Raw genomic sequence first — 16,381 nt, 5'->3', positions numbered from 1 at the left:
CAAAACCAGTGCTCTCTGCAATAAAAGCCCCTTGGCTCACTACAAAGGATGCTCCGTTTACCTAAAGTTCCTAAATCGCAACAGGAATAACAAAAGATTCCCAATTTTCAATCCCAGCGCTGTCCAAGGAAACAATCAAACTGAAACCCTCTTCAGCAGACCAGGAATGGCAACCAGAGGCATACCATCTAGCGAACCGCCCAGCCCAAAAGTGCAGCTTGTACGCATTGCAGTAAGCTCCAACATTGGGTCAACTGAAATTGGCGCCATCTATCTTCACCCAAACATAAACATTTCGCAACGGTTTCTTGAGGGCATACTTAACGACAGATCACCTAAAACCTTAGTTGGAGGTGATTGGAATGCCAGAAACTCTTTCTGGGGTAATTTACAAAATATCGCCCGTGGTAAGCAGTTATATGATGCTACAATTAATATTAGATTCAACGTATTGGCTTCTGGGGGTCCAACTTTATTTGCGCTTGACACTACCAGAAACCCTTCTGCTGTTGATTTCGCACTTTATCGTGGTATTCCAGATGAACTCCAATTCTTCCGCGAACTGCATGACCTCGACTCAGGTCACTTACCCCTTGTAATCGGTTGATTCGGTTTAAATTGCATGTAAGTACATATTTATATGGGCATTTCCTGGGTGTAGCTACGGACTTTCGCACACATTCAAAGTTTAAAACAGATTGACGGAGCTAACTTCGACCGCATCGAAGTTTGTATACCCTTGCAACGTTTCTGGTAACTCTTTCTTACCTATAGTCATCAAAGTGGAAAAACGTTTTATCTAAACTTCTAACAGAAGTCACTGTTTTCGATCGATCGTTTCTATGGGAGCTATATGAAATAGTCACCCGATCTTGGCACAGTCGTTAGTAAACTCACCAATATAAAATTTCACGACAATAGCTCAGAAAATAACGAATTTATTGAGAAAAGTCATAGAAGGAAGCATCTCCGACAATGTAAAGTAGTTCAAAAATCCATGTCCGTCCGTCTGGATCAACGCAAACTCTTCCTAGACCGTTGGAGCTACAGAGCTGAAATTTTGCATGTAGGCTTGTATATACTGTAGGGGTTGAATATCTCGGATTCGGATCGGAACACTATATCATAGCTCCTATACAAACGGTAAAGTCACGAACAGTGACTTTTCTCAAGCTATTTACTGAGCTATTGTCGTGAAATTTAGTATTGGTTAGTTTATTACACCTATAAACTTCTGTGCCGAATTTGTTCAGGATCGGGTGACTATATCATATAGCTCCCATAGGAACGATCAGTGGAAAACAGTGACTTTGATCAACATCTTCATTATTTCAAATATAAAGTATCATCCCGATAGCTCTTAAGATGGCGGCGTGAAGTTGATTTGCACAGACGGGCGGACAGACGGACATGGCTATATCGACTCAGCTTCTCATGCTGATCAAGAATATATTTACTTTATGGGGTCGGAAACGTCTCCTTCTGTGCGTTACAAACATCTGACCAATTTTATAATACCCTCTGCAAGGGTATAATATGTAATTCGACGGGAAATTCAATTCACTTTCTTTTGTAGAAAAGTACTTTTCATATTTCATTAAGTTACTTAAGAGCCGAGAAAATCAGAAATAAAATCCAAAATAAACGTCATAAATTCGTGGCCGCCACCATACATGATAAATGAATGTATTATAGGACTAGTGACGGGTCACAATACATGACATGTCATTTCTTTGATCTTTTAAATTTTTTTTTGTTACGCCCATGGAGGGCATATTAAAATAATCCAACATGAAATTAACTGTAGTTCTTATTTGACAGACAATGCTCACGATCTACGCCTCTGTCTTTCTGGCTACCAACTTGGCATAGCAGCATCAACCGCATCGTCGCACAGTGGGGCCTTCTGGCATTTAGCATTGCAAAAATCATAGCGTCTAAACCAATAAAGCGATTTCAAAAATTTAAAAAGCATATGATAAAGAATACCTTAAGCTTCTAAATGAATGTTTGTCAAAAGTGCTGGGTGTTCATGGTGCTGTAATATTCAAGGTCAAAGTCAGAAAATATTTCCAAGCATGTTTTTCCTTTAAAACCATATCGAAACCCGGTTTTTTTCAATCACAAATGGAATTTTTCATTGTTTTAGACGACTATGTAACATTTTTTAATGTTTTAATTTGGTTTTTTAACATAATTACAAAAAGAAAATAAACATTTTTTTTAAATTTTTTTATACCCTTGCAAAAAGGGTATATTAATTTTGGTCAAAAGTGTGCAACGCATAGAAGGAAGCATCTCCGACCATATAAAGTATATATATTCTTGATCAGCACGACGAGACGAGTTCAAATAGCCATGTCCGTCCGTCCGTCTAGATCAACGCAAACTCCTCCTAGACCGAAAGAGCTACAGAGCTGAAATTTTGCACGTAGGCTTGTATATACTGCAGGCGTTGTATATCTCGGACTCAGCCGGATCGGATCACTATATCATATAGCTCCCATACAAATGGCAAAGTCACGAACAGTGACTTTTCTTAATAACTTCGTTATTTTCTGAGCTATTATCATAAAATTTAATATTGTTAAGTTAATTACACATATAAACGACTGTGCCAAATTCAAGATCGGGTGACTATATCATATAGCTCCCATAGGAACGATCTTTCGAAAACAATGACTTTTGTCAATAACTTCGTTACTTTTGACGCGATTGCTTTTAACATTTTAAACATTTGTTGGTTTAATATATCTGTTAATGACTGTGCCAAATTTGATAAGGATCGGGTAGCTATATCATATAGCTCCCATAGGAACAATCGGTGGAAAACAGTGACTTTGATCAATATCTTCGTTATTTCTTATGCTAAGATTGTAGGCCGTTCTTTCGTTTACGTAACGGTTTTCCACTTTGATGGCTATAGGTAAGGAAAAAGTTACCAAAAAAGTTGCAAGGGTATACAAACTTTGACGCGGTCGAAGTTAGCCCCGGCCCTCTGGTTTTAGGTTAATTTTGAAAATTTGCTATTGATGGCTGATTTTCTTCAAAATAATTTTCAATATTTACATCAGTATCTAATAAACTCAACATTTCGAGACTATAATTGCTATTTTCCAAATCCTTTCGTGATCGCACGTGTCTCAGTGATGCAATAAGTGGGTCCGAAGAGGCTGCTAGCATGTTAAAAAGGTCTTCATTTTGTCTAACACGATAAGTTTTTAATGTATTAGTGTATCTGAACCTTTTGTAGTCCTTGTTTTTACATTCCTGTGCTTCTTCGGATAGCTCTTCAAGTGGTAAACACTGATATTCAATTAAATCCTTTCCGTGAGCCAAAATCCTATGTACCGTTGGGGTAAGTTTTTTTTGCGGATACAATTCAGTCAAAAGATGAGCAGTCTTTGAAGTATATTCGGCAATTTATAACATTCAAGATAACAGCCAACCTTTTAATGATCTCTTGACTAACACCTGTTATAAAAGATGTCCCTTCATCATTTTCAAAAAATCTCCTTGAAGTATTTCCATCATTCGTGTTTCCGTATCCGTACTTTGGACAGTAAACTTTCAGTCCCAGCTTTATATTGTGTATATTTGATTTTCAACTTAAGCTCCGTTCTAGCGTTTTCGAATGAAACGCTCATCTCCTTTAGCAATCCCATTTCAAAATTATTTAAGTTTTCACACTCTTTGAAAACTTTCAAAATCCTTTCATTCTTTAACAACATTTTTGCACAATTAAATAAAACTGTCTTGAATTATATTGACAAATACTAGTCAGTCCAGATCTAAGGTGTTTCCACTTATGGAGTTAAAAATAAACTGTCGCAAACGAGAGGAACAATTAGCTCTTTATGTTCTATTTTTTGAATTAACTAGGTAGAACGCAAAATCGGTATTACCCTCTTTGTATTAATTAGGTAAAAAACTTAATATTTGCATACAATTAGGTAAACGGAAATAAAAACGACCAACCTGCAACTAGGACCAATTTTTTATCAACTTAAATAACATTTACCTGACTTGTCAGTTTTTCCAAAGCAGGTAATTAGCAATCTAACATTGTAGAAAGGCATATATATCAACAGGTAGAATTTGCAAAACAGCATTACGCAATGTTATCAATTAATAGCAAACAAGCCACAGGCCAATACGCATGCGCTCTTCTTCTTCCTTATACCTGCAGCGCATTTTTTAGGCTAGGTTGCCTTAGTTTTTTGGCTTACGCATCGCTGTCACAGGTCTCCGCATATTGGGACTATATACATCTGATAGGTAAATATTTCACATACCTAGTGTATGTAGTCCGGTATTGATACTCGTTGAGTCATTCTAGTTTTATTCCATCAAAGTTCAAAAATGCCAATATTTAGTACATTTTTTAAACGCTTCTATAAGCAATGAACCATTAAATCCAAGATCGATTGTTGAAATCGCCCAATATTCAGTTTTAAAGTTGCGATTTTTTTTAAAAATTATAATTTTTCCTTTTCACTAAAAATGTCTCAACTTTGGGCGCCTCTAGCACCCATGAATCTCAACCGATTTCAAAAATTTTTCGGATTCATAATCTCTGAAGTATTTCCTATCGATTGCATATATAATTTTTGCCAAACGCGATCATGAAAAAACGTATTTTTGCAACGCTATCCGAGCAGAGGCCCAAGTGTGCGTCGCATGCCGTCGCAAAATAGAAAAGCAAAGAACTGGTAAGCGGAAGAGAGAGATGGAGATAGTGACGCGTGCCAAAGCGCGAAGCGCATCGTATGTTTTCCACGTTAGGATGGGAAGTAGGCAGAATGAGCGTGAGTTTTAGGTAGAGAGAATAGTAATACAACTTCAGAAAATCACCTAATAAGTGACCACCGAACTGTGTAGAAGTGAAACAAAGAAAAGTAGAACCCATCAGCAAGGATTTTTCCAACACAGGATCGATCAGAGGGGAACTTATTCTCAGGTCCTTTTTTTTACTTCGAGTGCGGTAGGGACACATTGCCATACATAAAAAATGAAGTAAGTAAGTCGACTCGCCGACTTGGGTATACCATACACCAGGTGAAACAAATATTTAAAATTTAAAAAACCAAATGTACATCTATTAATTTGTTTCAACATGCCTCATACCACATGCTATGTCGCTCACTCTACAAACACACGAGCACTCTAGCGCCGCCACTAGCCAACGACCAATTCATACGCATATTTTGCATGTTTCTAGTCCGATTTCAATCAAATTTGGTAGTTTGATAGAAATAGATAAGATTTATTAGTCTGCCAATTTTGATTGCGATTGTCAAAAAATTGCAAGAGACAATCGGTTTTTTCTAAATTATGGATGCGGAAATGGGCGTGGCAACATATTAAAATACATATATTCTGCGCGCATACTAACCCAGTATACATACTAAATTTGGTGACTATAGCTTTGTTAGTTTTCGGAAATGGGCGTGTCAAAATTTTTAAATAGTCAATATCTGCGCGTCTATTAAGCTAGTTTACATACCAAATTTAATGTCGGTAGCTTTCATAGTTTTTAAAAAAATCTGTTTTATGTAAATTCCAGAGGCGTAAGGGGGCGTGGTCGAAATTCCAATTAACTCTATAGATTTACATACCACACGAGTCTACATACCAAATTTGGTGGCTTTAGCTCTTATACATAGTCTCCGAGATCTGCGTGTTCATACAGACGGACAGACGGACATGGCTAGATCGACTGTTGTTCGGTTGTTGATCCTGATCAAGAATATCTATACTTTATGGGGTCGGAGAGGCTTCCTGTTATATATGTACATTTTGGAGATTTTAATATACCATTTCACCCTATGGGTGTATGGTATAAAAACTATTGTGTAAGATTACGTGAATTATTAATAAATCAAAATGTATGAATTGTACGTCTTCTTATTATGTTCTGCTGATCATGAACACACGTCGCTGCATTAACCTTCATATACCCTACCCTTTACCATTGTCCCGTAGTCCTTCGGTGTGGAGCCGAAGGATCGGTGGATTTCTGAAGCATGAGATATTCTCCTGCAGTCGAAATCTGTCACCGATCCTAAGGTTCAGTCGCTCCAGGTGAAAAGGCAACGGGTGTATAGTAAAAGGTGGCGCAAAAGAAGTCATACGGGCCAAAAGAAGTCACCCGATGTTGTTTGGCTCTAATTTTTTTTTATACATGCTAAAAAACTCAATCGAATCAAGGATTTATTTTTGTGAAAATGCGAGGATATTCCATCGACAATGTCGCCGTTACGTCCCTCGGACATTTGGTCGACATGTCGCCGCAAAGTCAGTTGAACATGCGAGCAATATTTTTGCTCGGACATTCCGGACACGACCAACTTTCTTATTCGGCTTCCAAAGAAATGCCGTCGAAATGTCAAGAGAATGTCCAAGGCGCTAGGACATGCAATGTTAAATGTAGCCGCAAATTTGTATGGCGTGTCCCCTGAAATTCCGAGGCGAAATCTGACAAGTCGCCGCGGATTGTACGTCGAATTTCCGGTACTGAAGGGTGCTGATCTGCTGATTTCGCTTGGAGTCATTTCAATAAACGGAAATTCAGCTTATATATTCAAGAGCCGTCATGAACATATCTGGACACATTGACTTGTTTTGCGGCGCGCAAATATTAGCGGTACCATTCGTGTTCATCTAAATGAAACATTTTTGGTTACTTAAAACAATATTTTTCCACTGAGTACAAACTGAAAGTACAAACTTTGTTTTTGTTGGCAAACTGTAAACGTGCAACCTAGGCAGTAGCTCCGGTTTCAGGAGACTTTTTCAATATGAAGCATTGTATGATCACTGCAGGAATTATGTGCACGCCTCGTAAATATCAAGAGGAAAAATTATGGGGATGCGCTCATATTTTATTTGATCGCTTAATGTCATATTCGGTTGCCAATCAATATTGGGCTATCAGAGCGGGAATTCCTTCCATAATTTTTCGCGTCTTTAAATAATTTTTTACACTGTTTTTATTTTCGCCAATGAGTTTTACAATTTCGATAATTGACATCTCCACATACGCATTTTTTAATAAAAAATATCAAAGAAGCTAACATCGGCTATGCCGAAGTTTATATACCCTTGCAGTCCTTGGTAATAATAATTTTACATGTTCAAAATTTGTTTTCTGCAACTCAATTCATCAATATACAAACAAAACAATTTTACTCTCTATTTTACAATTTGTTCTTCTTCTTCCCGCATTCCCAAAGCAAAGCAACGCACGCATACACATACAGTTTATGTAGCGTTGCATCTGTGTGTGTATGCATGTACTCTGTTGATGACGAAAGATGTAATAGACAGCAAGCAGCGCTGCCGGCAGAGCTGGGAGGAGAGCCGATTATTTTATTGTTATATTTATCCGATCACATTCAAATTTTGGGATCTGGGGTTTTATATCCAATATGTAAATTGCGTAGCATACTCCAATTTTTATGAAAATGTTTCTTCTAGTTCTTCTAGAGCTATATGATATAGTGGTCCGGGTAATAAAAAACCCCGACAAAACATTTCAGCCCGATAGCTCTTAAGACGGCTGAGTAAAACGCATACACACAGACGGACGGACGGACGGACAGACGAACATGGCTATATCAACTCAGCTTCTCATGCTGATCAAGAATATATATACTTTATGGGTCGGAAACGTCTCCTTCTGTGCGTTACAAACATCTGACCAATTTTATAATACCCTCTGCAAGGGTATAAAAATTAAATACGATAGGAACTAATGTGGATAATACTTGGAGTGATGCTTTGAAGGTATTGTCTGTTCATTGATGAACTGAGTTCCAAAAAATAGAATATTATGGCCAAGTACTGCAATTGCCCCTAGTTAGAACTGCACATCCTGAAAGGCTTCTGTCTCCACCACCCTAAAAAAGGTTGAAGCTGATCTCCAAAAACAAAAAAAAAACCAGAGGGCCGGGGCTAACTTCGACCGCGTCAAAGTTTGTATACCCTTGCAACTTTTTTGGTAACTTTTTCCTTACCTATAACCATCAGAGTGGAAAAACGTTTAAGCTAAAAGGGCTAATGTGTCCGAAAGAACGGCCTACAACCTTAGCATAGGAAATAACGAAGATATTGATCAAAGTCACTGTTTTCCACCGATCGTTCCTATGGGTGCTATATGATATAGTAACACGATCTTTATCAAAATCGGCACAGTCCATAACAGATATATTAAACTAACAAATGTTTAATTTGAAAGCAATCGCGTCAAAAGTAACGAAGTTATTGACAAAAGTCACTGTTTTCGAAAGATCGTTCCTATGGGACTTTATATACTTTATATGGTCGGAAATGCTTAGTTCTATGCGTTGCACACTTCTGACCAAAATTAATATACACTTTTTGCAAGGGTATAACAATTGCCACTTCCTGCATAGTTTAGTATTATATCTTTAAACATACATTTTATGAGTGATTAAGTACATCCGAAGACATTGATAATTAAAATTTACGCACCAAATAATGTCATTTATACATGGGCGTTAAAAAAAATCGTAAACACTTGAAAGCAAAAGTAGACGTGTTACAGAAATGTCGTTTGAAAGTTTCAAAATCTCGCTGCTTTTCCTGTATATTTCTCTTGGGTCTCTTGATTTTTGGCACAATGTATTATTTACAAATAATAAAGTTTGCATTATAGTCCCGGCTTTTTTTTAATTGATTGTAATGTGAGAAACATATTTTGATAAACTTTTTACCTTGTAAAAGCAAAAAAATATATATTTAATCAATTTGCACTCGATTTAATCATTACGGTAAACAAATATATGCTCAAAATATATAAAATTTATACATTTTCTGATAAGAATTTAAAAATACAGAGTTAAACATTCATCTGTTTAATATATCTGTTAATGACGGTGCCAAATTTGATAAAGATCGGCGGTAAACAGTGACTTTGATCAATAGCTTCGTTTTTTGCTATGCTAAGATTGTAGGCCGTTCTTTCGCAAACATTAGCCTTTTTTTGATAAAACTATTTTCGGCTTTCACGGCATTAGGTAAGGAAAGAGTAACAAAAAACTTGCAAGGGTATACAAACTTTGACGCAGTCGAAGTTAGCTCCGGCTCTCTTGTTTTTAGACAGTTTATCAAAGTTTGTACGTCATAAAACACAAATTTTATGATTGCAAGTTTTTTCATTTTACTTGTAAAAGTAATCTGCAAGTAGAATTGCAGCTATAAATCGAAACATTTTGAAGTTGTCCCTCATGATTTTGGTATAGTTCACAGCAAAAATTACGGCATCAATAAAAACCTAAAAAAAAAAAACCAAAAGCTAGCGACAGCAACGAAGTTTTTATACTCTTGAACATTTTTGGTTACATTTTCCCTACTGACCCGATTTTGATGAAACTTTAAAAAATTACAGTTTATTGTCTGTCTTATAGTTAGTGCAAGGATGCGTTTAAAAACAATCTTTAATCTTCTTGATAACAATCTTAAAAAAAAAGTTTTTCTGACTTCTAACATTGAATATTTATGTTTTGATCGACTGTTTTTATGGGGCTTAAATGACGTATAAATATAAAAACCAAGTTTTATGATAATATAATTCGAAAAATAATGAATGTGTAGGTCAAGAACTTTGATTTAAACCTTTAATTCCTATGGCAAATAAATTGTATACTAACTACATATCCCAGATATGTGTCTGTCATAAATTTCGAAAGTTTTTCCTGTATATCTTAATTTTCATCATATATACTTCTTATATTGTGTACTATGTACATATGTATTCCCAAAGAAACTTAATTTTCCACGGTACAATTACTCAATCCCACCACAAAAACGGAATATCTTTATGGTAGAGCAAAAATATATAATAATGGGTTAAGTCATAACCAGCATAAAGCAGAATTTTGAGTTAACTTGCTGGTTGGGCGTGCAAACGTAGATCCACGTCGCGAGTCTTTGTGGAAACAATCATTTTAAAAATGAGGCATAAGGATAAAAATAGTGTAAAAAATGTACTATGTAAAAACATTAAGCACCAATACTAATTTTGGTCACTTTTTCAAAGGTATTGGGGACCTCAAATGAGGGAGTAACAGAGCAGGATATCGACACTGTCGAGGTCGAGATGAGTATTGAAGCTAAACGGAGTTGTAAACAGTTGCCTTGGTACTTTGGCGCTGGATTTCTGATGGCTTGGATGGCTCTGTTTTATGCGATTGTGATACCGTTATCTAATTCCTTACCAAATGGGCTGAAGGTAGCAGAGGAAATAGAAAAACCTGGAGAATTTGTAGCGGAACGAGCAGAAATCTTGCTCCTTGAAATCGACAGAATGGGACCACGTGTGGCCGGAGATGTAGCCAACGAAGTTGTAATTTACGATTTTCTGCTCAATGAAATTGAAAAAATTCGTTCAGAAATGGTCACAGATTTATTTGAATTGGAGGTGGATGTTCAGCATGTGTCGGGTTCCTATATGAGAGACCAATTGATGAATGTTTATCGGGGTGTACAAAATGTGATAGTAAAACTAAGTGCTAAAAATTCCAATAGCACATCGTATTTGCTGTTGAATAGTCACACCGATACCAAGCCGGGAGCGTGGGGTGAGATAGAAGCTATAACCAAAATTCCATGCATATTGTTAATCTTTTCAAACAGGTGCGGGGGATGATGCCTTTATGGTAGTGGTCATGTTGGAAGTCTTACGCCAGATGTCCATATCTGAAAAGACGTTTCTTCATCCAATTGTTTTTTTATTTAATGGAGCTGAGGAGCAATCATTGCTAGCCGCTCACGGGTTTATTACACAGCACAAGTGGGCCACAAGTTGCAAAACCGTAATTAACCTTGAAGGCGCTGGCTCGGGTGGCCGTGAAATACTTTTCCAAAGCGGACCTAATCATCCATGGCTAATGAGGGTATGAGCATGAATGATTAGTTATTAGTTAAAAATATCGACGAAGCTGAATAATTCCTAAAATCATGCCTATGCCTCTGACTTTATTATCCAAATAGTTTTCTTACCAGTTTTACGAACACCTCACTAATTATACCCTTGCAGAGGGTATTATAAAATTGGTCGAATGTTTGTAACGCACAGAAGGAGACGTTTCCGACCCCATAAAGTATATATATTTTTGATCAGCATGAGAGGCTGAGTCTATATAGCCATGTCTGTCTGTCCGCCCGTCCGTCCGTCGGTGCGTATGCGTTTTACTCAGTCATCTTAAAAGCTATCGGGCTGAAATTTTTTTTTTGTTCTTTTTATTATCTGGATCAGATAAAGTATAAAAATTATCAGGATCGAACCACTATATTATATAGCTTTAGAAGAAACATTTTCATAAAAATGTATAAAAATTCGAGTGCATACACACACAGACGCAACGCTACATAAACTGTATGTGTATGCGTGCTTTGCTTAGCTTTGGGAATGAGGGAAAAGAAGAACAAATTGCAGTATAAAAAGTAAAATTGTTTTGTTTGTATATTGATGAATTGAGTTGCGAAAAACAAATTTTGAATATGTAAAATTATTATTACCAAGGACTGCAAGGGTATATAAACTTCGGCATAGCCGAAGTTAGCTTCTTTGAAATTTTTTTTTATACCATTCTTAATTATTACCCCTAGCATTACAGAAATAGTGTGAAACATCCATTTGCGACTACACTTGCAGAGGAAATATTTCAAGCCGGACTTATTCCTTCCGATACTGATTTTAGAATTTTCCGTGATTATGGACCCGTGCCAGGTGACTTTTTAAATAGCTACTTTTCCCAAATAGTAAAGAACAAAATCTTTCATTCTTCAGGGCTGGATATGGCCACGGTAAAAAATGGATTTGTTTACCATACAAAGTTTGACCGATGGGCACTCATATCTCAGGACTCACTCCAAAACTCAGGCGACAACATCTTAGCTTTAACACGTAGTATTTCTAACGCAGAAGAAATGTATGACATAGAGGTTAGTTAGTTTGTATAAATTACAAATTTTTAATTTCACTGAAATTACCTTTCATAGGCATATTCCGAAGGCCATTCCGTGTTCTTTGATTTTCTGGGTCTTTTCTTTATCTACTATTACGAGTCAACTGGTGTAGCTTTGAATATGTCATTTTCTCTCGGCGGAATACTTGTCGTGTGTGTCTCATTATGGCGCATGTCGAGAGTATCGTGTGAGAATGTTAGCACATTGGCATGCGAATTCGGCATATTTCTTCTATTGGCCGTTTTTGGATTTCTGTTGGCTTTCGGGTTTCCCTTGTTAATGTCTGTTCTCTACGATGCTGGCGACCGCACAATGACCTATTTCAGCAACAGCTGGCTGCTCATTGGCATCTTCATTTGTCCCTCATTAATTGGCTTGGTATTGCCAACGACTCTATATTTAACTCTAAGAACAAAGGTATGTGAATTATAATTATTAAAACTATACTGCAATTTACTCATATATTGATTTGTAGGAGAAGATCTGTCATGCATATCGTTTACAAATAGCTCAACACGCCCACTGTGTATTTCTATCTGTCATTTGTATTATTCTAACGATTGCAAGTTTCCGTAGTACGTATCTGTGTATGATTTCTCTACTTTTTTATTTCGGCTCTCAAGTCATAAATCTGCTAAGCACACTCCACAATCGAGGTAAGATAAATGTGCCCTTATCTAAGGCAATAACTTTAACACTTTTTATGATTGCAGGCTACTTTTGGGCACTTATAATTAGTGCTGGTCAGATAATACCCTTTTTATATTTAAGTTATAGATTTTATAGTATCATATCGATTGTCATTCCAATGACAGGTCGAAACGGCCTCTCTCCTAATCCGGACATGTTAGTTGCCTTGTTGTGTGCCTTGGGTTCTATCTTGTCGTTTGGTTTTCTGGTAGGATTTCTAAATCTTTTAAGGTCGTTGTTATTGTATTCACTATATTTAGGCACCCCTCATCAATGCATTCCGTCGCCCAAACTGTATAATCGGCGGATTGGTCCTAACAATGTTTATATTCTGCATGATAACTCTCTCACACATCGGTTTTCCATATCGATCGAAAACTAACGTAATGCGTGTTGATTCAATGGTATGGTTCAATGGTTTAATCTTTGATTCCTTGTGTTGTTAGTCAACTTAGAACACTTTTAAATTTCTAGCAAGTGAATCGCAGGTTCTATGATTATGATGGCAGTTTGAGTCTTGAAGATTCTGGTTACTACCTTCATTTGTTGGATCGGCATAGGGAGCAGCCACTTCATCAGACTATGAATTTGACTAATTTGCAACGACTGGGAGACACTTGTGGCGACGAGCTGATGTGCGGCATTCCGTGTTATCGATGGTGTGCCTCTAGAAATGAGGCTCGATGGTTACCTAGACGGGAACCTGTAGAATTACCCTATCCCACAGTGTTGGAACTTATCAACAGAACCGTCCTAGATAATGGCTATCAAGTACGATACTTTCGACTGAGTGGGCCCCCAAATCTTGGTTTGTTTGTTAAGCCTAAATTGGGCGTGAAACTATTAAAATGGTCCTTCGATCAAAAGATGCTCGACTATGCGGGTACGTACAAACCGCCTCTTCAAATTTTAATCACATCTGGAAAAGACAATTCGCCTATTGATTTTTATTTTGAGCTTTTGGTAAGTTGATAATATAAAGGATACAGATAAAACATTTTTTTTAAATTGAATGCGCTGTTTTTTTTTTTTTTTTGTTTTAGAAAAGTGACGACAATTCGGATATGCCAGTATTTGAGCTTGGAGTTTCGGGACACTATGCGAGTCCCACAGCTAGGCGAGATAACTCAAGTTTGGAGTTTCTTAAAACTCTTCCGGATTTTGCCTACTCAATGGAATGGCCAAGCAGCTATGAAAGACATATATTTTAAAGAAATTTGTTCTATTCGATTAGAAATCGCCAAGAATTACATTTTTTTTTGGCTCTAGAATTGTTTTTTGCGCACCATTAATCCTTGATGTACAAATATTTTTACAAATCATTTTGTCTATCTTGGGTACTGGAATTTTATAATATGCCTAATTATTTTTATTGAATTTAGCTTTTTACATTTAATTGTTAAATGCAAGATATATTACAACATAAAATCAATATGCCAATTCAATATTGGTAAAACTCGTTTATACGTATATTTTCCATGTTTCTAGATTTTAATATAATTTGCTAGGTTGTAGATATTAATACGGCTAATTAGTGTGCTGAAACTGGGTTCGATAGTCCGAAAATTCCCACAGGTAATCGGTTATGAAGGCGAAAGTGGGAGATCTACGTGTTCATACGGACAGACGGACGGACATGGCTAAATCGACTCGGCTGTTAATCCTGATCAAGAGTATAATCGATTTTATTTATACATTTGTAATACATATGTATTATGTATATACGTATTTTGTATTGTATTATGTATATATGTATTTTTTCTACCTTAAACCCCATAACGTTGTCCGTCCGTCTGTTCGTATAAACAATCAGATTTCGGAGACTATGAAAGCTACAGTCACCAAATTTGATGTATAGACACCTGTAGTATGCAAAGTAGTCGAGTTTATATGAAATTTTTGCCATGCCCGTTTCCGCCTCCACAATTGAAAAAAAGTTTATTTCAAAGACTATTCTAGCTAGACAATCATTGCTTTGAAAATGCGCTCTATTTGTATGTATAAAAATTTTGCCACGCCCCTTTTCGCCCCCGTAAAGGGAGATCCCTTAGTTTTTTACCTTGTCCAATCAAATTTGGCACACTTAAATTTGATATTAATATCCAACAAAAAAGCAGCCAAGTTATAAATATAAACGTTTTTCCATAAGGCCGGTGATGGCCGTTGGCTGGTGGCGGCGCTAGTGTGCTCATATGCTTGGGTGAGCGAGATACTATAATATGCTTGTAAAAAGCATATGAACTGAATTTTAAAATACGTAATTCATTTTAAAAATACATAAATGCGTTTGTTATGATAAATTTGAAATATATGTTTTACTGGTGTATGGTAGGTATACCTAAGTCGTCGAGGCGACTAACTTACTTCATTTTTAGTGCATCTGATTTGGAATACGGCTTTACAGCCTATAGGAACGATCGGACGAAAATATTGATTTTTCCTGCTGTTCCTGATTTCAGTTTATTTGTCATATTATAATACACTTGCAAAAGGGTATATTTAGTTTGGTCAGAACTGTTCAACGTATAAAAGGAAGAATCTCTGACCTTATAAAGTATGTATATATATTCTTGATTAGCATGACGAGACGAGTTCAAATAGCCATGTCCGTCGGTCCGGATCGTCGTGATATCTTCCTAGAGCGTAGGAGCTACAGGGCTGAAATTTCGCATGTAGGCTTGTATATAATGCACAGTTTGTATAGTTTCAGCCGGATCGGAACACTATCAAATAGCTCCCATACAAACGGCAAAGTCACGGACAGTGACTTTTCTCAATAACTTTGTTATTTTCTGAGCTATTGTCGTGAAATTAAATATTGGTGAGCTTATTACACATATAAACGACTGTGCCAATTCAAGATCGGGTGACTATATCATGTAACAAAAATCTTGCAAGGATATACAACCTTTAAATGACTATGAAAAATTCATTAAGATCGGATCACTGTATCATATAGCCCCGATAGCAAGGATCAGTCGACAAAAATAATATTCGTCAGTACAACTTATGAGCTTTATATCGCAGCATATCGAGTATATACATATTTATTGAGCTGACAAATATTATTTTTTATGACACATGCTTAGAAAATAACGAAGTTATTAAGAAACCAGAGGGCCGGGGCTAACTTCGACCGCGTTAAAGTTTGTGTACCCTTGCAACTTTTTTGGTGACTCTTTGCTTATCTATAGCCATCAAAGGTAAAAAACGTTTTATCTAAAAGGGCTAATGTTTGCTAAAGAACGGCCTACAATCTTAGCATAGGAAATAACGAAGATATTGATCAAAGTCACTGTTTTCCACCGATCGTTCCTTTGGGAGCTATATGATATAGTCACCCGATCTTGATCAAATTTGTCACAGTTTATAGGTGTAATTAACCAATACTAAATTTCACGACTATAGCTCAAAAAATAATGAAGTAATTGAGAAAAGTCACTGTTCGTGAGTTTGCCGTTTTATCCGATCCGGCTGAATCCGATATATACAACCTGTGCAGTAAGTACAAGCCTACATGCGAATTTCTGTAGCTCTTACGGTCTAGGAGGAGTTTGCGTTGATCCAGACGGACGGACGGACGGACGGACATGGCTATTTGAACTCGTCGCGCTGATCAAGAATATATATACTTTATATGGTCGAAGATGCTTCCTTCTATGCGTTGCACACTTTTGACCAAAATTAATATACCCTT

General features: G+C 36.7%; 1 protein-coding gene across 1 annotated transcript; it reads left to right on the top strand.

The window, feature by feature from the left end:
• Positions 1–9,991: 9,991 nt before the first annotated feature.
• Positions 9,992–13,967, top strand: LOC124459856 (endoplasmic reticulum metallopeptidase 1-like). Its single transcript, XM_047009628.1, has 11 exons — positions 9,992–10,001; positions 10,064–10,604; positions 10,660–10,919; positions 11,635–11,755; positions 11,816–11,970; positions 12,028–12,411; positions 12,470–12,650; positions 12,708–12,892; positions 12,945–13,088; positions 13,159–13,647; positions 13,728–13,967. The coding sequence occupies exons 2-11, from the start codon at positions 10,124–10,126 to the stop codon at positions 13,893–13,895; spliced, it is 2,568 nt and encodes an 855-aa protein (XP_046865584.1). The 5' UTR covers positions 9,992–10,001; positions 10,064–10,123; the 3' UTR covers positions 13,896–13,967.
• The last annotated feature ends 2,414 nt before the right edge of the window (positions 13,968–16,381 follow it).

Source organism: Drosophila willistoni (genome assembly GCF_018902025.1).
Source record: "Drosophila willistoni isolate 14030-0811.24 chromosome 2L unlocalized genomic scaffold, UCI_dwil_1.1 Seg168, whole genome shotgun sequence".
Lineage (NCBI taxonomy): Eukaryota > Metazoa > Arthropoda > Insecta > Diptera > Drosophilidae > Drosophila > Drosophila willistoni.
This window is presented reverse-complemented; position numbering and strand designations above follow the sequence as displayed.